Raw genomic sequence first — 13,856 nt, forward strand, 5'->3', positions numbered from 1 at the left:
GAAAACAAGCTCAGTGGGTTGAACTTGGGACTACCCACATCCCATGGTGGGCGGGGGTGCGTCACTCCTAGAGTTAACCCTGCAGCACCAGCCCAGAGTAGCCCCCTAGTGTCTATCTAAGAACCCTGGGGCCAAGCCAGTGGTCACCCTGAGGCCAGCGGTACTCCTCAAACCAGACCCCAGACTCCCTGGAAGCTGGAACCTACGGGGGCTGGGCAGCCTCTCCTCAGCCCCATGCGGCCCCAGGCAGGAGGAGGGAGGGCAGGGCGGGGCTGGGGTACAGAGGCAGGCGCCACATTCGAGGGCTGGCGGGCATCTCTGCAGCTGCAGCAGGGAAGGAGGGAGTGGGGAAGGGGCAGACCACAGGGGCTCTGTGGCCTGGAGATCCGCACTTAATCCAGATGGCAAAGGAGGACCCAAGGCGGGTGAGCAGGAAGCACCTGACCTCACCCCACGCTGGCCTCTGGACACGCAAGGGCAGGAGGATGGGGCAGGAGAGCGGCTCATGGCCTGGGCTGGGAGTGGCTCCAGGGCTGGACAGAGGGAGCTGGTGGGAGACGTTTGCAGTAAGCAGGAACAAGGGGCAGAAGCCCCGTGAGGGCTCAGTGCCCAGCACGTGCCGAGTGCCATCCCAGGGCTGGTCTGCGTCACCCCCTCCACCCTCCCCACACCCAGGCAGGCCCCACCCCCTCCACCCTCCCCACACCCAGGCAGGCCCCACCCCCTCCACCCTCCCCACACCCAGGCAGGCCCCACCCCCTCCACCCTCCCCACACCCAGGCAAGCTTACCGTGAGCAGGAGGTGAACAGGGATGTGAGGGTGATCCTGGCATTCGTGGCTCCAGCAGCCGGTGGACAAACACACTGGGGGCCAGGGGGCCTGGGGAGGAGGGGCTGCAGTCCTGAATGAGCCCACATCCTCCTCTGCCCTCTTTCCAGCCCCCCTCAGGCCACAGGCCTCATCCCAGAATCCAGGACAGACGTGCAATGCAGTTAAACTGCCCCGACAGCCACTCCACACCCAGTCCAAACAACAGCTTCCCATCACTTTAGACGCTGGGCGGTGCTGGGGAGGCGGCGTCATTCCTGGGGTAAGGTTGCGGCGGAACTTGGAACTTTTAGGTGGCGGGTGGGAAGGTGGGGTGGGTCTGGGCAGCACAGAGGAGGGAGCTGGTTGGGGGCACTCTCCCTTCCCCAGAGTCATGGCGCTGGAGAAAGGCCCTCTCCTGCTGCTGGCCCTCGGCCTGGGCCTGGCGGGTGCCCAGAAGGCTCTGGAAGAAGTGCCGGTACAGCCGGACTTTGATGCGCAGAAGGTAAGTGTCATGGGTCCAGTCCCCAGACTCGGGCTTGGAACACGGGCTGGGGATGACACGAGTGTCACATTGAGGAGGTGCACGGGGTGGGGGCAGGTGGGCGGGGGCTGGGGTTTGGGCCCTGCCTGACCCTGCAGCAGCTCTGGAGGGTGAGCTGCACCTGAGCCTGGGTCCAACCCAGGCAGGAACGGGCTCTGTCCTCCTGCACAGCCGGAACCAGCGGCCACTGATTAACCTCGGGGCGCTTCCCTCTCTCCTGGCTCTGGAAGCCGCAGCACAACAGCAGTCTCAGGAGAAGGCTGCAGGGCGGCGTCCAGTGAAGCAGAGCACCCAGACGCTGGGCCCAGGCAGGGGGCAGGGGAAGGGCTCACCCTGGGTGACACGAAGAGGCCAGCCCCGGGTGCAGGGAGGGTCCCAGTTCCTCCTCCCTGTGTGACCCCTGGGGTCCTGGTGCTGCTGGTGGGAGTGCAGGGATGGAGGGACGCCCAGCACACAGCCAGACCCTCCCCTCTACCCTCCCTGGCCAGGGGAACAGAGCTTGGAGCAGGCAGGGGCAGGGGTGCGGGACCGAGAGAAGTGAGGGTTGCAAGTGGGGAAGGGGATTGGACAGAGATCTGAGAGAAGGGGACGGGAGGTGACTCTTCCCAAGAAGGAAGCTCAGCTTATCCTCCACCTGGACCCACAGATGGGCATTTGCCAATATAGACCAGGAAGAGGGAACGTTTGCCAATGCAGCCCCCTGGGAGGGGCATGACCACCTGGTGACCATGCTCAGTGCCAAAGCTGGGGCCTGAGAGCTCAGAGGGTGGCCCACTGGTGCCCACAGCCAGGCACTAGCCGGCCTCTCCCACCCCAGCCCGCACCCCTGCAGGTGGAGGGGGTGCCACACGGCCAGGCACTAGCCCTCTCCTGCCCCAGCCCGCACCCCTGCAGGTGGAGGGGGTGCCACACGGCCAGGCACTAGCCCTCTCCTGCCCCAGCCCGCACCCCTGCAGGTGGAGGGGGTGCCACACGGCCAGGCACTAGCCCTCTCCTGCCCCAGCCCGCACCCCTGCAGGTGGAGGGGGTGCCACACGGCCAGGCACTAGCCCTCTCCTGCCCCAGCCCGCACCCCTGCAGGTGGAGGGGGTGCCACACGGCCAGGCACTAGCCCTCTCCTGCCCCAGCCCGCACCCCTGCAGGTGGAGGGGGTGCCACACGGCCAGGCACTAGCCCTCTCCTGCCCCAGCCCGCACCCCTGCAGGTGGAGGGGGTGCCACACGGCCAGGCACTAGCCCTCTCCTGCCCCAGCCCGCACCCCTGCAGGTGGAGGGGCGCTGGCTCACCCTGCAGCTGGCAGCCAGCCACGCAAACCTGGTCTCTCCGGCCGACCCTCTGAGGCTCGCTCTCCACTCCATCCAGACCAGGGACGGTGGGGACGTGGACTTCGTGCTGTTCTGGAAGTAAGCATGGCTCCTGCTACCCCTCTCAGGTGCTCACTCTCAGACCCAGGGACCCCCAAGGGACAGTGACAGTGTTCCGAGGCAGAGGAACACATCACACCAAGCTGAGGCCCAAGACCCCGCTCCAAGAGGGGCAAGCTCGAAAGCTGCCAGAGGCCGGCGGGCAGGAAACACCAGCCCAGCCCCGGAGGCCACGTCCAGTCGCAGCAGACATGCCCATTGGGCCATGGGCCTGTGTTCCAGCTGTGAAGGAAGCCCGGGTCTGGCGTTTTAAATGTGCGATCTCCAGTGTTTGAAAGTTGCCTAATTCCCAACAACCCCCTCCCAAGGAGCACAGCCACCCGGGTCCACGCCCCTTTCAGCCCCAATGTAAGTCAGGGAATCCCAAGGACAGCTGCACTGTCAGCAAAAGAAAATCGGCCGTGGGGACAAGCTGTGCTGAGCCCAGTGACACCGACAACAAGCTCACATTGTTCCACCTGCACCCACAGCTCTGAAGGCAGTGAGACCCACATCCTAGTAACCACTCAGTCATAGACACACCGTGTGGGGGCCTGCAGAGTCCCGGGGTTGGCGGGTACCCACCCCAAATGAGAAACTGAAGACCCCAGAGAAAAGAGCATGGGAGTAAGGGGGGCTCTGTCTGTGCACAGAGGCAGGAGCATGGGGGTGAGGGTCCTCTGTCTATGTACAGAGGCAAGAGCATGGGGGTGAGGGACTCTGTCTGTGCACAGAGCCAGAGCAAGTGGGGACAGGCAGGACAGGCAGGGTCCCAGCCCCTAAGACCTGCAGTTCGGAGCCGAGGCCAGACTGGGACCAACCCACTCCAGGAGGTTTGGTGTCATCCCAGAAATGAGGAGGACCCCACTTCCTCACTCCAACCCCATCCCCAGCACCCCCTGGGCATCGCCTCCTCCTGGCTGCATGACCCTGGTGCCTGTGCCAGGACAAGGCTGACCCTGAGCCTGGGGAGCTGATGCCCTGGGGAGGACAGGAGGGCTCTCAGCTGGTGGCACCCCAGTGTCCGCTGGTAGAGAGGCCTGAGAGGGTCACAATATCCTGGGGCAAGACAACAGGACAGAGTTGGAGGCTGACCAGGCCCTGGTTCCCTTCTCCTTTCCCAGGGGAGAAGGGGTGTGTAAAGAAGCAAACATCACCGTCCATCCAACCCAGTTGCAAGGCCAGTACCAAGGCTCCTGTGAGTGCCCCTGTCCGGGATCCAGGCTGGGCTCTGAGTGGGGAGAGGCGAGCAAGGGACGCTCGGACGCCCGGTCCTGGCCGCAACACTCAGGAGGGGGCTGTTGGCTTTGGGGGAAGACCAGGTGCTGGAAGGAGGCCGTGCATCCTCTTGGTTGCACTGCACTGTCCACAGGGCTTGGGGGGGGTCCAGGGCCTGGGGGACAGAGGAGCGAGGCATCGTGTATCACCTGGCCCCGGGGTCTCCCACAGTTGAGGGCGGCAGCATGCACCTACGCTTCGTCAGCACCGACTACAGCAACCTCATTCTTTACGTGCGCTTTGAGGATGACGAGATCACCAGCCTGTGGGTGCTACTGGGTAAGTGGCCAGCTCTCCCCAGCGCTGGCCGAGGCAGTGCCCCGGTTCCCAGATAGGAAGGAGGAGCTGCCGGACACTCCCGGGTCTGTGCGGAGACTTGCCGTCCTGTCGGGGAGGGGCCTTCTGTGCAGGGTGTTCTGAGGGCTCAGGCAGCCTCGGGCTGAGCTGCAGCTGAGCGCACCCTCAGGGAGGGTGTCCCCACGCAGGACGTGCACTGTGGGTCGGCTACGAGGTGGGCACGGCTCTGGGCGCTGCACTGGGAGCTTGAATTATCAGTGGATGGAACTGAGAAAATGCTTTCCTTGTCTTCCTCCTTATCAAGCAATGTCTCGGGGTCCTGTGGGGTTCCTGAAAGTAAAAGCACCGTGGGAGAAGGGCTCGAAGGGCACAGGGGACAGAGTCGGGGACATCGAGGGGCTGCAGTGTCCTGAAGACAGGTGGAGATAGATGGGCCTGGGGGCATTTCAGGGCAGAGGATCAGCCGGAGCCCGAGCCCGGGATGGGGTGGGGGAGCGGGACAGCAGCAGTCGAGAGGCCCCAGGGCTGAGAAGGTTGAGGGGGTGGGAAGGGTGGCGCCAGGCCGGAACTCGGGACCCTCTGGGGATCTCCACTGAGGCGGGCCAGGCCTGACTCCCTCCTTCCAGGGGCACTTTACCTGCTGTGCTCAGAACAGTCCTGTGTTTAGAGGAGACAAGGTTGGGGCCACTGCAATCAGAGCTGGCTGGGCCCGGGAGGTCGCAGAGGGGGTGCTGCCGTGGGCCGACGAGCCCCCAGCCCATGGCAACTTAGCGGTGGGGTAGCAGATGCCCAGGGCTTCTGCCTCCCCGTTGTTCTCCGCAGAGGAGGAGGGCAGAAAAGACAGAGGCTCCAGGCCTCAGTCCCTCACTGTCAGCTCCTCTGATTCCAGCCAGAAGAATGCAGGAGGACCCCAAATGGGTGGGAAGATACTTGGAGTACGTGGAGAAATTCCACCTACAGAAAGCCCCAGTCTTCAACATAGATGGTGAGCACTGCCCCCCAGCCACGTCCCGGAGCCGGACGGGAGGAAGACCCAAGGGTCTGGGCCTGGTCTTCCCAGCCAGCACCACGGAGGGTGTAGCCCATCCCCACTCCCTCCCTTTACGGCCAGGCCTGCGCGGGCTGCTTCAGGGGCTGCCGGATCTCACCAGCCCCACGTGACACAATGATAGGGGCCCGATGCCGTCTCCACTCTTCAGATGTGGCTCAGAGATGTTCAGTAACAAGGCCAAGTTGCACAGCCAGGAGGAGGAGCTGGAAGGGATCCAGATCTCCTGCCTCCTGAGCCAAGTGCCCAGCCAGCCTCTCCCCTCTCTTGCCTCCCAACACATCATTCAGTCAATCAACAAACACACGGGCCAGGCCTGTTCTGGGAGTTTGGGCTTCACTTAGAACAAGATAGACGCATCATCCAGCCCTAGTGCAGGTTACGTTGTAGCAAGCGTTGTAATTACCTGATTTGTTAGAGGCAAGGGCTACAGGGGTGGAAGTGGGGGCTAGGGTAGGGTTTGGGGAGCCTGACCATGCTGTGTGAGTACAGGCAGCCAGGGTGGGTGGCCCTGAGATGGGATGAGGTGAGGAAGGCTCCCTGGAAGAAGAGTCATGCAGATGGAACAGGAGTCGAGCAGAGGAGGGCAGGGATGAGATCCAAGGCTGAGTGGGGCAGTGGTGGGGCCTTGTGGGTCCCCAAGGGAACTGGGTTTCCACAGAGCACAGGGCCCTGGCAGGACACAGCCAACATGGGGAGGCAGAAGGCCAGGTGATGCCACTGAGGGACGGCTGTTTTGTGCTATGTGATTGATTGATGGATTGATTGATTTCAAAATGAATGAGTGAAGTCCTCAGAATCACCAACTTTTTCTTTTCTGCTCCACAGGCCCTTGTCCCCCACCCCGAGCCTAGGTCTGGCGGCTCCGGAGTCTTCCTGCCTGGGCCCCTTACCCCTCTGTTGCCCTCAGGCCCCCCTTCCACCTCCTTCACCTTGGTTTGTGGCCTAGACTGCCCCAGCTGCCTGCTGGAAGCCTTTTGCATCTCAGGGACCCAACGAAGCTCCCCAGCCTGGGGCCCAACCCTGCCTGTCTCCTGGTCCCCTCCCCTGCTGGGAAGGCCTCTTCCTTCTCTGGGTCTCCAGGTCCTACCAACCACCTGCCAACCAACAGCCAAGGGCCAACAGCATGCCCCAGCCTGGCCTGTGGACTTGGAGCACACCCAGGGTGGTGAGGAGGGGGCACGTAGCCCCCTGAGCTCCTGCCCACAGCACCAGATGCCTCCAAAACATATACAATGAGTGCAACACTGTAGCCCCAGGCGCCTCCGATGCACCCCCCGAGAGCTGCTGGGGTGGCCCCCAAGTGTCCTTCAGGAACTTGACCCCATGGAGGCTGTTCTCAGACTCCAGCTCGTCTCCACTCTGACCCGCCTCACCTGGGTCTGCTGGGGACCCTCTAGAGAGCCGGCCTCCATGCTCCGTGAGCAAACACATATGTCCCTACCGAGGTCCGAGAACCCTGAGTGAGCCCAGCTCCAGACCCTGCTCCCCGTAGGAGTCCAGCGGAGCCGCCAGGTAAACAAGGACGGCTCTACCTGTGTGGCAGGTGAGACTGGCCAACGCCCACTCCTCCGAGCCCAGGATTCTGAAGGGCAGCACCCGCTTCTGCTCCCGGTGAGCCAGGGCCACCCATTGGCAGGGCAGGCTCTGAGGAAATTGGGTCAAGGACTTGATACTTGTCGTCCTTGAAACTCCCAAGACAGGTATGGCCAGAGGCTGCCCCGAAAACGCCTCCAGTGAGGCCTTCTCCCCCTTCTCCCCCTTCTCCCGCTTCTCCCCCATGTGGGATAAACACAACGGAACGAAACCCAGAGCTGGTGGTGAAGCTGATGATGAAGCCCCACGGTTCTCCTGAAAATCAACAAGCCCGGCTGGAAAAACACAAGGAAAAACGACACTCACAAAGCACACGTGTAACGAGAGGTTTATGGAATTTGTAAGATCATAAAAAATAGCTTTTTCTGGGGCCCTAAAATGACCGGGATAAAGAGCGACGCGAGAGTGCTGTGTCTGTCTCAGCATCGCTGAGTTGATAACCTCAGGTTCACCCACACACTTCAGCAATTCCATTACTCTTCCAGTGGGATTTTCCCCAAACTGCAGATCTGTATCTAAAATTTACATGAAGGAATAAATGTTTGCAAACATTTTTAAAAGAAGCATCATGCAGATGGCTGTACCATTCTATCCTAATATCAAACAGCAGTGATGAGAAGCGTTGTGACATTAGCTCAGGGCAAAAGAACAGCAAGAAACTGGGTATCAAGTCAAGGAATGAACCCGAATGTATACAACAACTTCAGAGATGGTACAAATGGCCTGTCCTAAAAAAGCATTATTTATTCAATACATAGTGTGGAGGGAAATGGGCAAGACAGATCGGGGGAAATGAGATTGGCTATCTCACCTACACATTATCTTAAAATTCGTTCCTGATCAATTCTGAATAAAAGGAAGGACATCTTGAAACTTCTTTCTATAACTTGCGGATGGGGTGCCTACACGGACAGTATCAACACCAGGGGAAAGGTTGAGAGCTTTCAACTTGGCACATCAAAGGCATCATCAACACTATCAAAATGGAAAGAACAATCTGAAATTAACATTTGCAGCAAAAGTGACAAAAGATTCATATCACATATGCAAATACATATGTAAATCAGAACTCCTTGAAGGGCCAGGCGTGGTGGCTCATGCCCGTAATCCCATCACTGTGGAAGGCTGGGGGCCAAACGATGGTTTGAGCCCAGGAGTTTGAGACCAGCCTGGGCAACATAACAAGACCCTGTCTCTAAAAAAAAAATACTTAAAAAAAAAAAAGCAGTCCCAAATTAAAAAAAGAAAAAGAAAAAAAATAGCTGTGCATTGTGATATGCACCTGTAGTTGCAGCTACTTGGAAGGCTAAGGCTGGCAGATCCCTCGAGCTCAGGAGTTTGAGGCTGCAGTAAGCCATGACATCACACCACTGCACTCCAGCTTGGGCAACAGAGTGAGATCCTGTCTCTGAAAGTAAAAAGAAAAAAAGCACTGAGCAAAAGATAGGAAAGGCTATTTGCATAGATCAAAAGGCTGATTCAAAGGTTTGACTTTGGCCAGGTGCAGTGGCTCATGCCTGTAATCCCAGCACTTAGAGAGGCCGAGGCGGGCAGATCATGAGGTCAGGAGATCGAGACCATCCTGGTTTACACGGTGAAATCCTGTCTCTACTAAAAATACAAAAATTAGCTGGGGGTGGTGGTGCACACCGATAGTCCCAGCTACTCAGGAGGCTGAGGCAGGAGAATGGTGTGAACCCGGGAGGCGGAGCTTGCATGAGCCGAGTCTGGACTCCAGTCTGGGTGATAGAGCAAGACTCTGTCTCGAAAAAAAAAAAGGTTTGACTTCATAAGTAATCAAATAAAAAAGAGAGGCCATTTATTATTGCTCATCAAATTGGCAAAATTGAACTACTTCTAGAAATCAGTTTAGCACCCACCGTGAGGGAGGCACGTGCTGGTTGGGGGGGATAGACGCTGGCTTTTCTGAGTGACCGGGTTTCTAAGTCTCCTAAGCAGGCTTGCCCTGGCACCTGGAAATTCTAAACATTGACAAGCTTACCTGTTGTCCTGCCACGCAAATCAAGAAATTTACAATGCTTTAATACTGATTCCATAATTTTTAAAACTAAAACTTCAGAAGCCTTCTCAGTAAGTCTTCTAGCCTCATCCATAAATTGGCAGGAAAAATAAAAGAAGTTTTGTTTAGTTCAGTACACCCCACCCTTTCCAGATCTGGCCCAAGTAATTACTAAAACTGTATATATAGGGTGTGTGGCTAATGTAATATCTATTTTCACCCTTTTGAAACTTTCATAGTTTTTTTTTTTTTAAATATGAGAGCTACTGTGTGAGATTCGAGAATAAGTTGCCGAAAAGATCACCTTCTTTTAGTCAAAGGAGACAGCAGCAAAAAAGAGGGAGGGTGAGCTAAGCTTTGACAGATAGGTTCTTTAAGATGGTCCCCGTCATGAACAGGGTATGAGAGGGACGCCGGGTGACATAACGAAGGGGACCCTGAGGTGGTAGCCCCAAGTCTAATTCTGAACCCAGGGAAGCTTTCCTCAGCCTCCGTCTTCCATCCCAGGAAACAGTGGTCAGCGCTCCTTGCAATCCGGTGTTTGAACTACCATTATTTTTGGGACACCTACTGGATTAGTTTGCTCAGGCCACTAAGTTAGTGTTCACATATACATGTACATAAGCTAGTCTCCCAAACAAGGGAACATATGTGACATCCGTTTGCCAAAGAGAATTGGGTTCCAGTCCTCGAGGATTAACTCGTCCTGTAAAAGATGAGGAATGCACCATTTGGCAAGTTGGGCATCGCTGGATAGTAGCTTTAGCTTCTTTCCAGGTAACGCCGTATCTGCGTTTGAGACCAGAGGCATTAACATGGGTCAAATTGTGAAAGTGTCGAGCATTAGATATTGCAGTAGCATCTAGGCGATCAGCCATTTGATTCCCTTCCGTCAAAGGTCCCAGAAGAGGTGTATGAGCCCTAATGTGGGTGATGTAAAAAGGGTGCATTCTGCTCCTAACTGCTGTTTGCAATTGGGTAGATAACTCATCAGCTGTTCATTTGTATGAAATCATAACTCAGCATTTTCAATTAACTGGGTGGAATGAACCATGTATGAAGAATCAGAAGTCACATTAATAGGCATATCAAAAGCAGTCAATATCTCAGTTACAGCTACAAGCACCGCTTTTTGAGCTGAAGTACAGGACGTCTGAAAAACTTTACCTTTTGAGCCGGAATAAGAAGCTTTACCGTTACTAGACCTATCTGTAAAAACATTCTCAGCACCTTCAATTAGTTTAAAATTAGTTATTTTAGGGAGAATTCAATTAGTTAATTTCAAAAACGGAAACAGTTTTGTTTTAGGAAAATGATTATCGAGAATACCTGCAAAGTCAGCTAAATGGATTTGCCAAGTAGACTATTTATAAAGGCTTGCTGCATTTGTGCCTTCATGAGGGACAATGATTTTTCCAGGATCATATCCATGTAATTTAACAATCCGAGTTCTCCCATTTCCTATCATGGTAGCGATTTGATCCAAACAAGGAGTTAGAGTCCGTGAATTAGTATGTGGAAGAAAAAGCCACTCTCGTAAGTCCTGTTCTTGGACAATAACACCAGTAGGTGAATGCTGAGTTGAAAAAATTAGCAAATCTAGAATCTTCTCTGGATCGATTCTATTTATCTGAGCTTTATGGACTTGCTTCTCAATCAGTTGTAACTCGACTTCAGCCTCCTTTGTTAATTGCTGAGGGCTAGTGAGACTAGGATTTCCTCTAAGGATAAAAAACAGATTACTCATGGCATAGGTAGGAATGCATAGAGCTGGTCGTATCCAATTATGTCCCCTAGTAATTTTTTAAAGTCATTTAATGTTTTTAATTTATTCTTTCATATGGTTACTTTCTGTGGTACAATGGTAGTGTCATTTACTAAGGTCCCCAAGTAGGGGTAAGGAGTAGTAATCTGAATTTTGTCAGGAGCTATAATTAAACCAGCACGAGAAATTGAATTTTGCGAGTGATCACAACACTGGCTAATATTTCTCAAGAGGGGGCAGCACAAAGTATATCATCCATATAGTGAGTAATGTAATTGCTTGCCCCACATACGTCTGGCAAATTGTTGGGCTGTTTGACATGCCCTGTGGCAACACTTTCCAGTGACAATGCTTAGCAGGCTGCAGGCTGTTTACTGCAGGAATTGTAAATGTAAACCGTTCACAGTCTTGCTCAGCTAAAGGGATAGAAAAGAAACAGTCTTTTAAATCTATTAAAAGCCAATTTTTTGGAATTATAGCAGGAGAAGGCAATCCTGGCTGTAATGCTCCCATAGGTTATATAACTGAATTGATGGCTCTTAAGTCAGTTAACATTCTCCATTTACCTCATTTTTTCTTAATGATGAAAACTGGAGAATTCCAAGGAGAAAATGTTGGAGCTATGTGCCCATATTCTAATTGTTCAGCAACTAATTTCTCTAAAGCCTGCAGTTTTTCTTTACTTAGCGGCCATTGCTGTATCCAAATTGGCTTATCTGTTAGCCATTTTAAAGGTATAGGTTTTGGAGGCTTAACAATGGCCACCATCAAAAATGATATCCTAATCTTTGGCGGGAACTTTTTCCACTTGAAGTGGTTCTTTCAAACCTTGCAAATGTTTTTCTAGTCCCATACCAGGGACATACCCCATTTCATGCATTGTATGTTGACTTTGAGGGCTGTATAATTGCTCTGGAATTAGAACTTGTGCTCTCCACTGTTGTAATTAATCTCTTCCCCATAAATTTGTAGGTATAGAAGTTATAATTGGTTGAATAGTCCTAGGTTGTCCGTCGGGCCCCTCACAATGCAAAATATAACTACTTTGCTATACTTCAGGGGCTTTACCAACTCCAACTATGTTAAATTGAGCGGGTTGAATTGGCCACATGGAAGGCCAGTCATGTAGAGAAATGATTGAAATGTCCACTCCCGTATCAACAAAACCTTTAAATTTCTTTCCTTGAATAGTTATTTTACAGGTAAGATGTTTATCAGTAATTTGACTTACCCAATAAGCTCCTTCGCCTAGTTTATTTGTGCTTCCAAATCCTCCTGTTCGTTTAATTTCACTTTTTCCCATTCCTACATACGGCACAATCAGGAGCTGTGCTATGCGCTCTCCTGGCTCTGCTTTCCGGGGAACAGAAGTAGATACAACAATTTGAATTTCCCCATTGTAATCTGAATCAATGACTCCTGTATGTATTTGTACGCCTTTTAAACTTAAATGAGGCCTTCCTAAAAGTAATCCTATTGTCCCTGCTGGCAAGGGTCCACAGACTGCTGTTGGGACCTTTTGTGGGAGTTCCCCAGGCAGAAGGCTCACAGCTTTTGTGCAGCATAAATCTACTGCGGCACTGCTGGCTATGGCGGGAGACAGACATTGTACAGGGCTGAGGGAATGACCTGAGCTGGAAATGCCCCGGTTTAGAACAGGGCCTGGGATGGGCCCCTCATGGCGTTTCCCGAAATCGGGTTCCCTTCTTTATCAAACTTAGAGTGACACTGACTAGCCCAGTGTTTTCCTTTTTTACATTGTGGACATATTTCAGGCTCAACAGTTTTCTTTTTTCCCCTATCTGGCAGGCTGACTTGCTGAATTTTTCTACATTCTTTTTTAGTATGACCATGCTTCCCACAGTAAAAACAAGCTCCAGGAAATGGAGTATTTCCTTTATCCACTCTCAGTCCTGCCATTGCCTGTGCCAACAAAGTAGCTTTGTGCAGATTACCTCCAATACCATCACAGGCCTTGACATAATTAACTAAATGTGCTTTCCCTCTGATAGGTCGCAGAGCAGCCTGGCAATTGGGATTAGCATTGTCGAAAGCTAATAACTGCAACACTATATCCTGAGCAGCCGAATCTGCAATCATCTTTTTAAGAGACTCCTGTAACCAAGCTATAAAATCTACATATGGTTCCCTTGGTCCCTGTTTTACAGCACTAAAAGAAGGGTATTATTCCTCACCTGAAGTGATTTTTTCCCAAGCTCTAATGCACACTCCTCTGCATGACCACTTGTGCATCTAAACCAGCCCAGCCACCAACCCCCAAAAGTTGGTCTGCAGTTATATTAATCTGAGGTTGGGCCTGGGCATTGTGAGCAGCCTGAATGGAAGCTTCATATGCCCACCAAGTTTTAAATTGTAAGAACTGAACAGGAGTTAGACAAGCTCGAGTAAGAGTGTCCCAGTCAGCAAGAATCATCCGACTGGAAACTAACATTCTTTAACAGTCCCATTACAAAAGGAGAACCTGGTCCATACTGATTTATTGCTTCTTTTAATTCTTTGAGTAATTTAAAAGGAAAAGGCTCAAATGTAGCTGTAATATTTCCCTGTTGATCTGGGGGGTGTACTCTAACAGGGAACTGCCAAGCCTCTAAATCACCCTCTCATCTAGCTTGCTGAATTCCTACCTGAATAGAACTAAGAGTCGTCACTTGAGGCACTGCTCCAAGTCACTGGGGCAACTATTTTTGCCCAGTGTCCTCTGGAAAAGAAAGATCTGGGGGGCAATTTTCTTCAAAATAATAATGAGGGGGTGCAGAAGGGTAGAGATGAACCTCTCCTTCCTTTGCCACTTTAGGTTCAGCTGGCAAATAAACCTGCTCTGTAACCTCTTCTGTTACTTCACTATACTGTTGTTCCTCCTCATTATCAGTGTGAAAAAGTTCCAAGGTGAAAAGAACCAGACCCCATATCTGTCCCATTGTTACCCTGACGCTTCCGAGCTCCCCTTCTTACTCACCACGGGGGTTGCTTTAAGAGCACTCGGGTGTCCTCCAGCTAGTTTTCTGTTCCAACTGTCCCTCCAGCAACCCTTCGACATGGATTCCAGCCCCCATGATGGACGCCACTTGCCGAGACC

General features: G+C 53.1%; 1 protein-coding gene across 1 annotated transcript; it reads left to right on the forward strand.

Annotated features, from left to right (window-relative positions):
• The first annotated feature begins 1,010 nt into the window (after window positions 1-1,010).
• LOC103239648 (lipocalin 1-like) lies at window positions 1,011-7,668 on the forward strand. The gene is made up of 6 exons (XM_037987006.2): window positions 1,011-1,313; window positions 2,619-2,755; window positions 3,880-3,953; window positions 4,205-4,312; window positions 5,220-5,315; window positions 6,207-7,668. The coding sequence occupies exons 1-6, from the start codon at window positions 1,203-1,205 to the stop codon at window positions 6,230-6,232; spliced, it is 552 nt and encodes a 183-aa protein (XP_037842934.1). The 5' UTR covers window positions 1,011-1,202; the 3' UTR covers window positions 6,233-7,668.
• Window positions 7,669-13,856: the final 6,188 nt, after the last annotated feature.

This window comes from Chlorocebus sabaeus, chromosome 12 (genome assembly GCF_047675955.1).
Source record: "Chlorocebus sabaeus isolate Y175 chromosome 12, mChlSab1.0.hap1, whole genome shotgun sequence".
In the NCBI taxonomy this organism is placed as follows: Eukaryota; Metazoa; Chordata; class Mammalia; order Primates; family Cercopithecidae; genus Chlorocebus; species Chlorocebus sabaeus.

What these genes read in the sequence shown, in the direction of transcription:
- LOC103239648 (XM_037987006.2), top strand. Translation starts at nt 1,203, where the DNA reads ATGGCGCTGGAGAAAGGCCCTCTCCTGCTGCTGGCCCTCGGCCTGGGC. An exon ending in GACTTCGTGCTGTTCTGGAA is followed by an intron (nt 2,756 to 3,879) that starts GTAAGCATGGCT and finishes CTCCTTTCCCAG; the next exon opens with GGGAGAAGGGGTGTGTAAAG. An exon ending in CAGCCTGTGGGTGCTACTGG is followed by an intron (nt 4,313 to 5,219) that starts GTAAGTGGCCAG and finishes CTCTGATTCCAG; the next exon opens with CCAGAAGAATGCAGGAGGAC.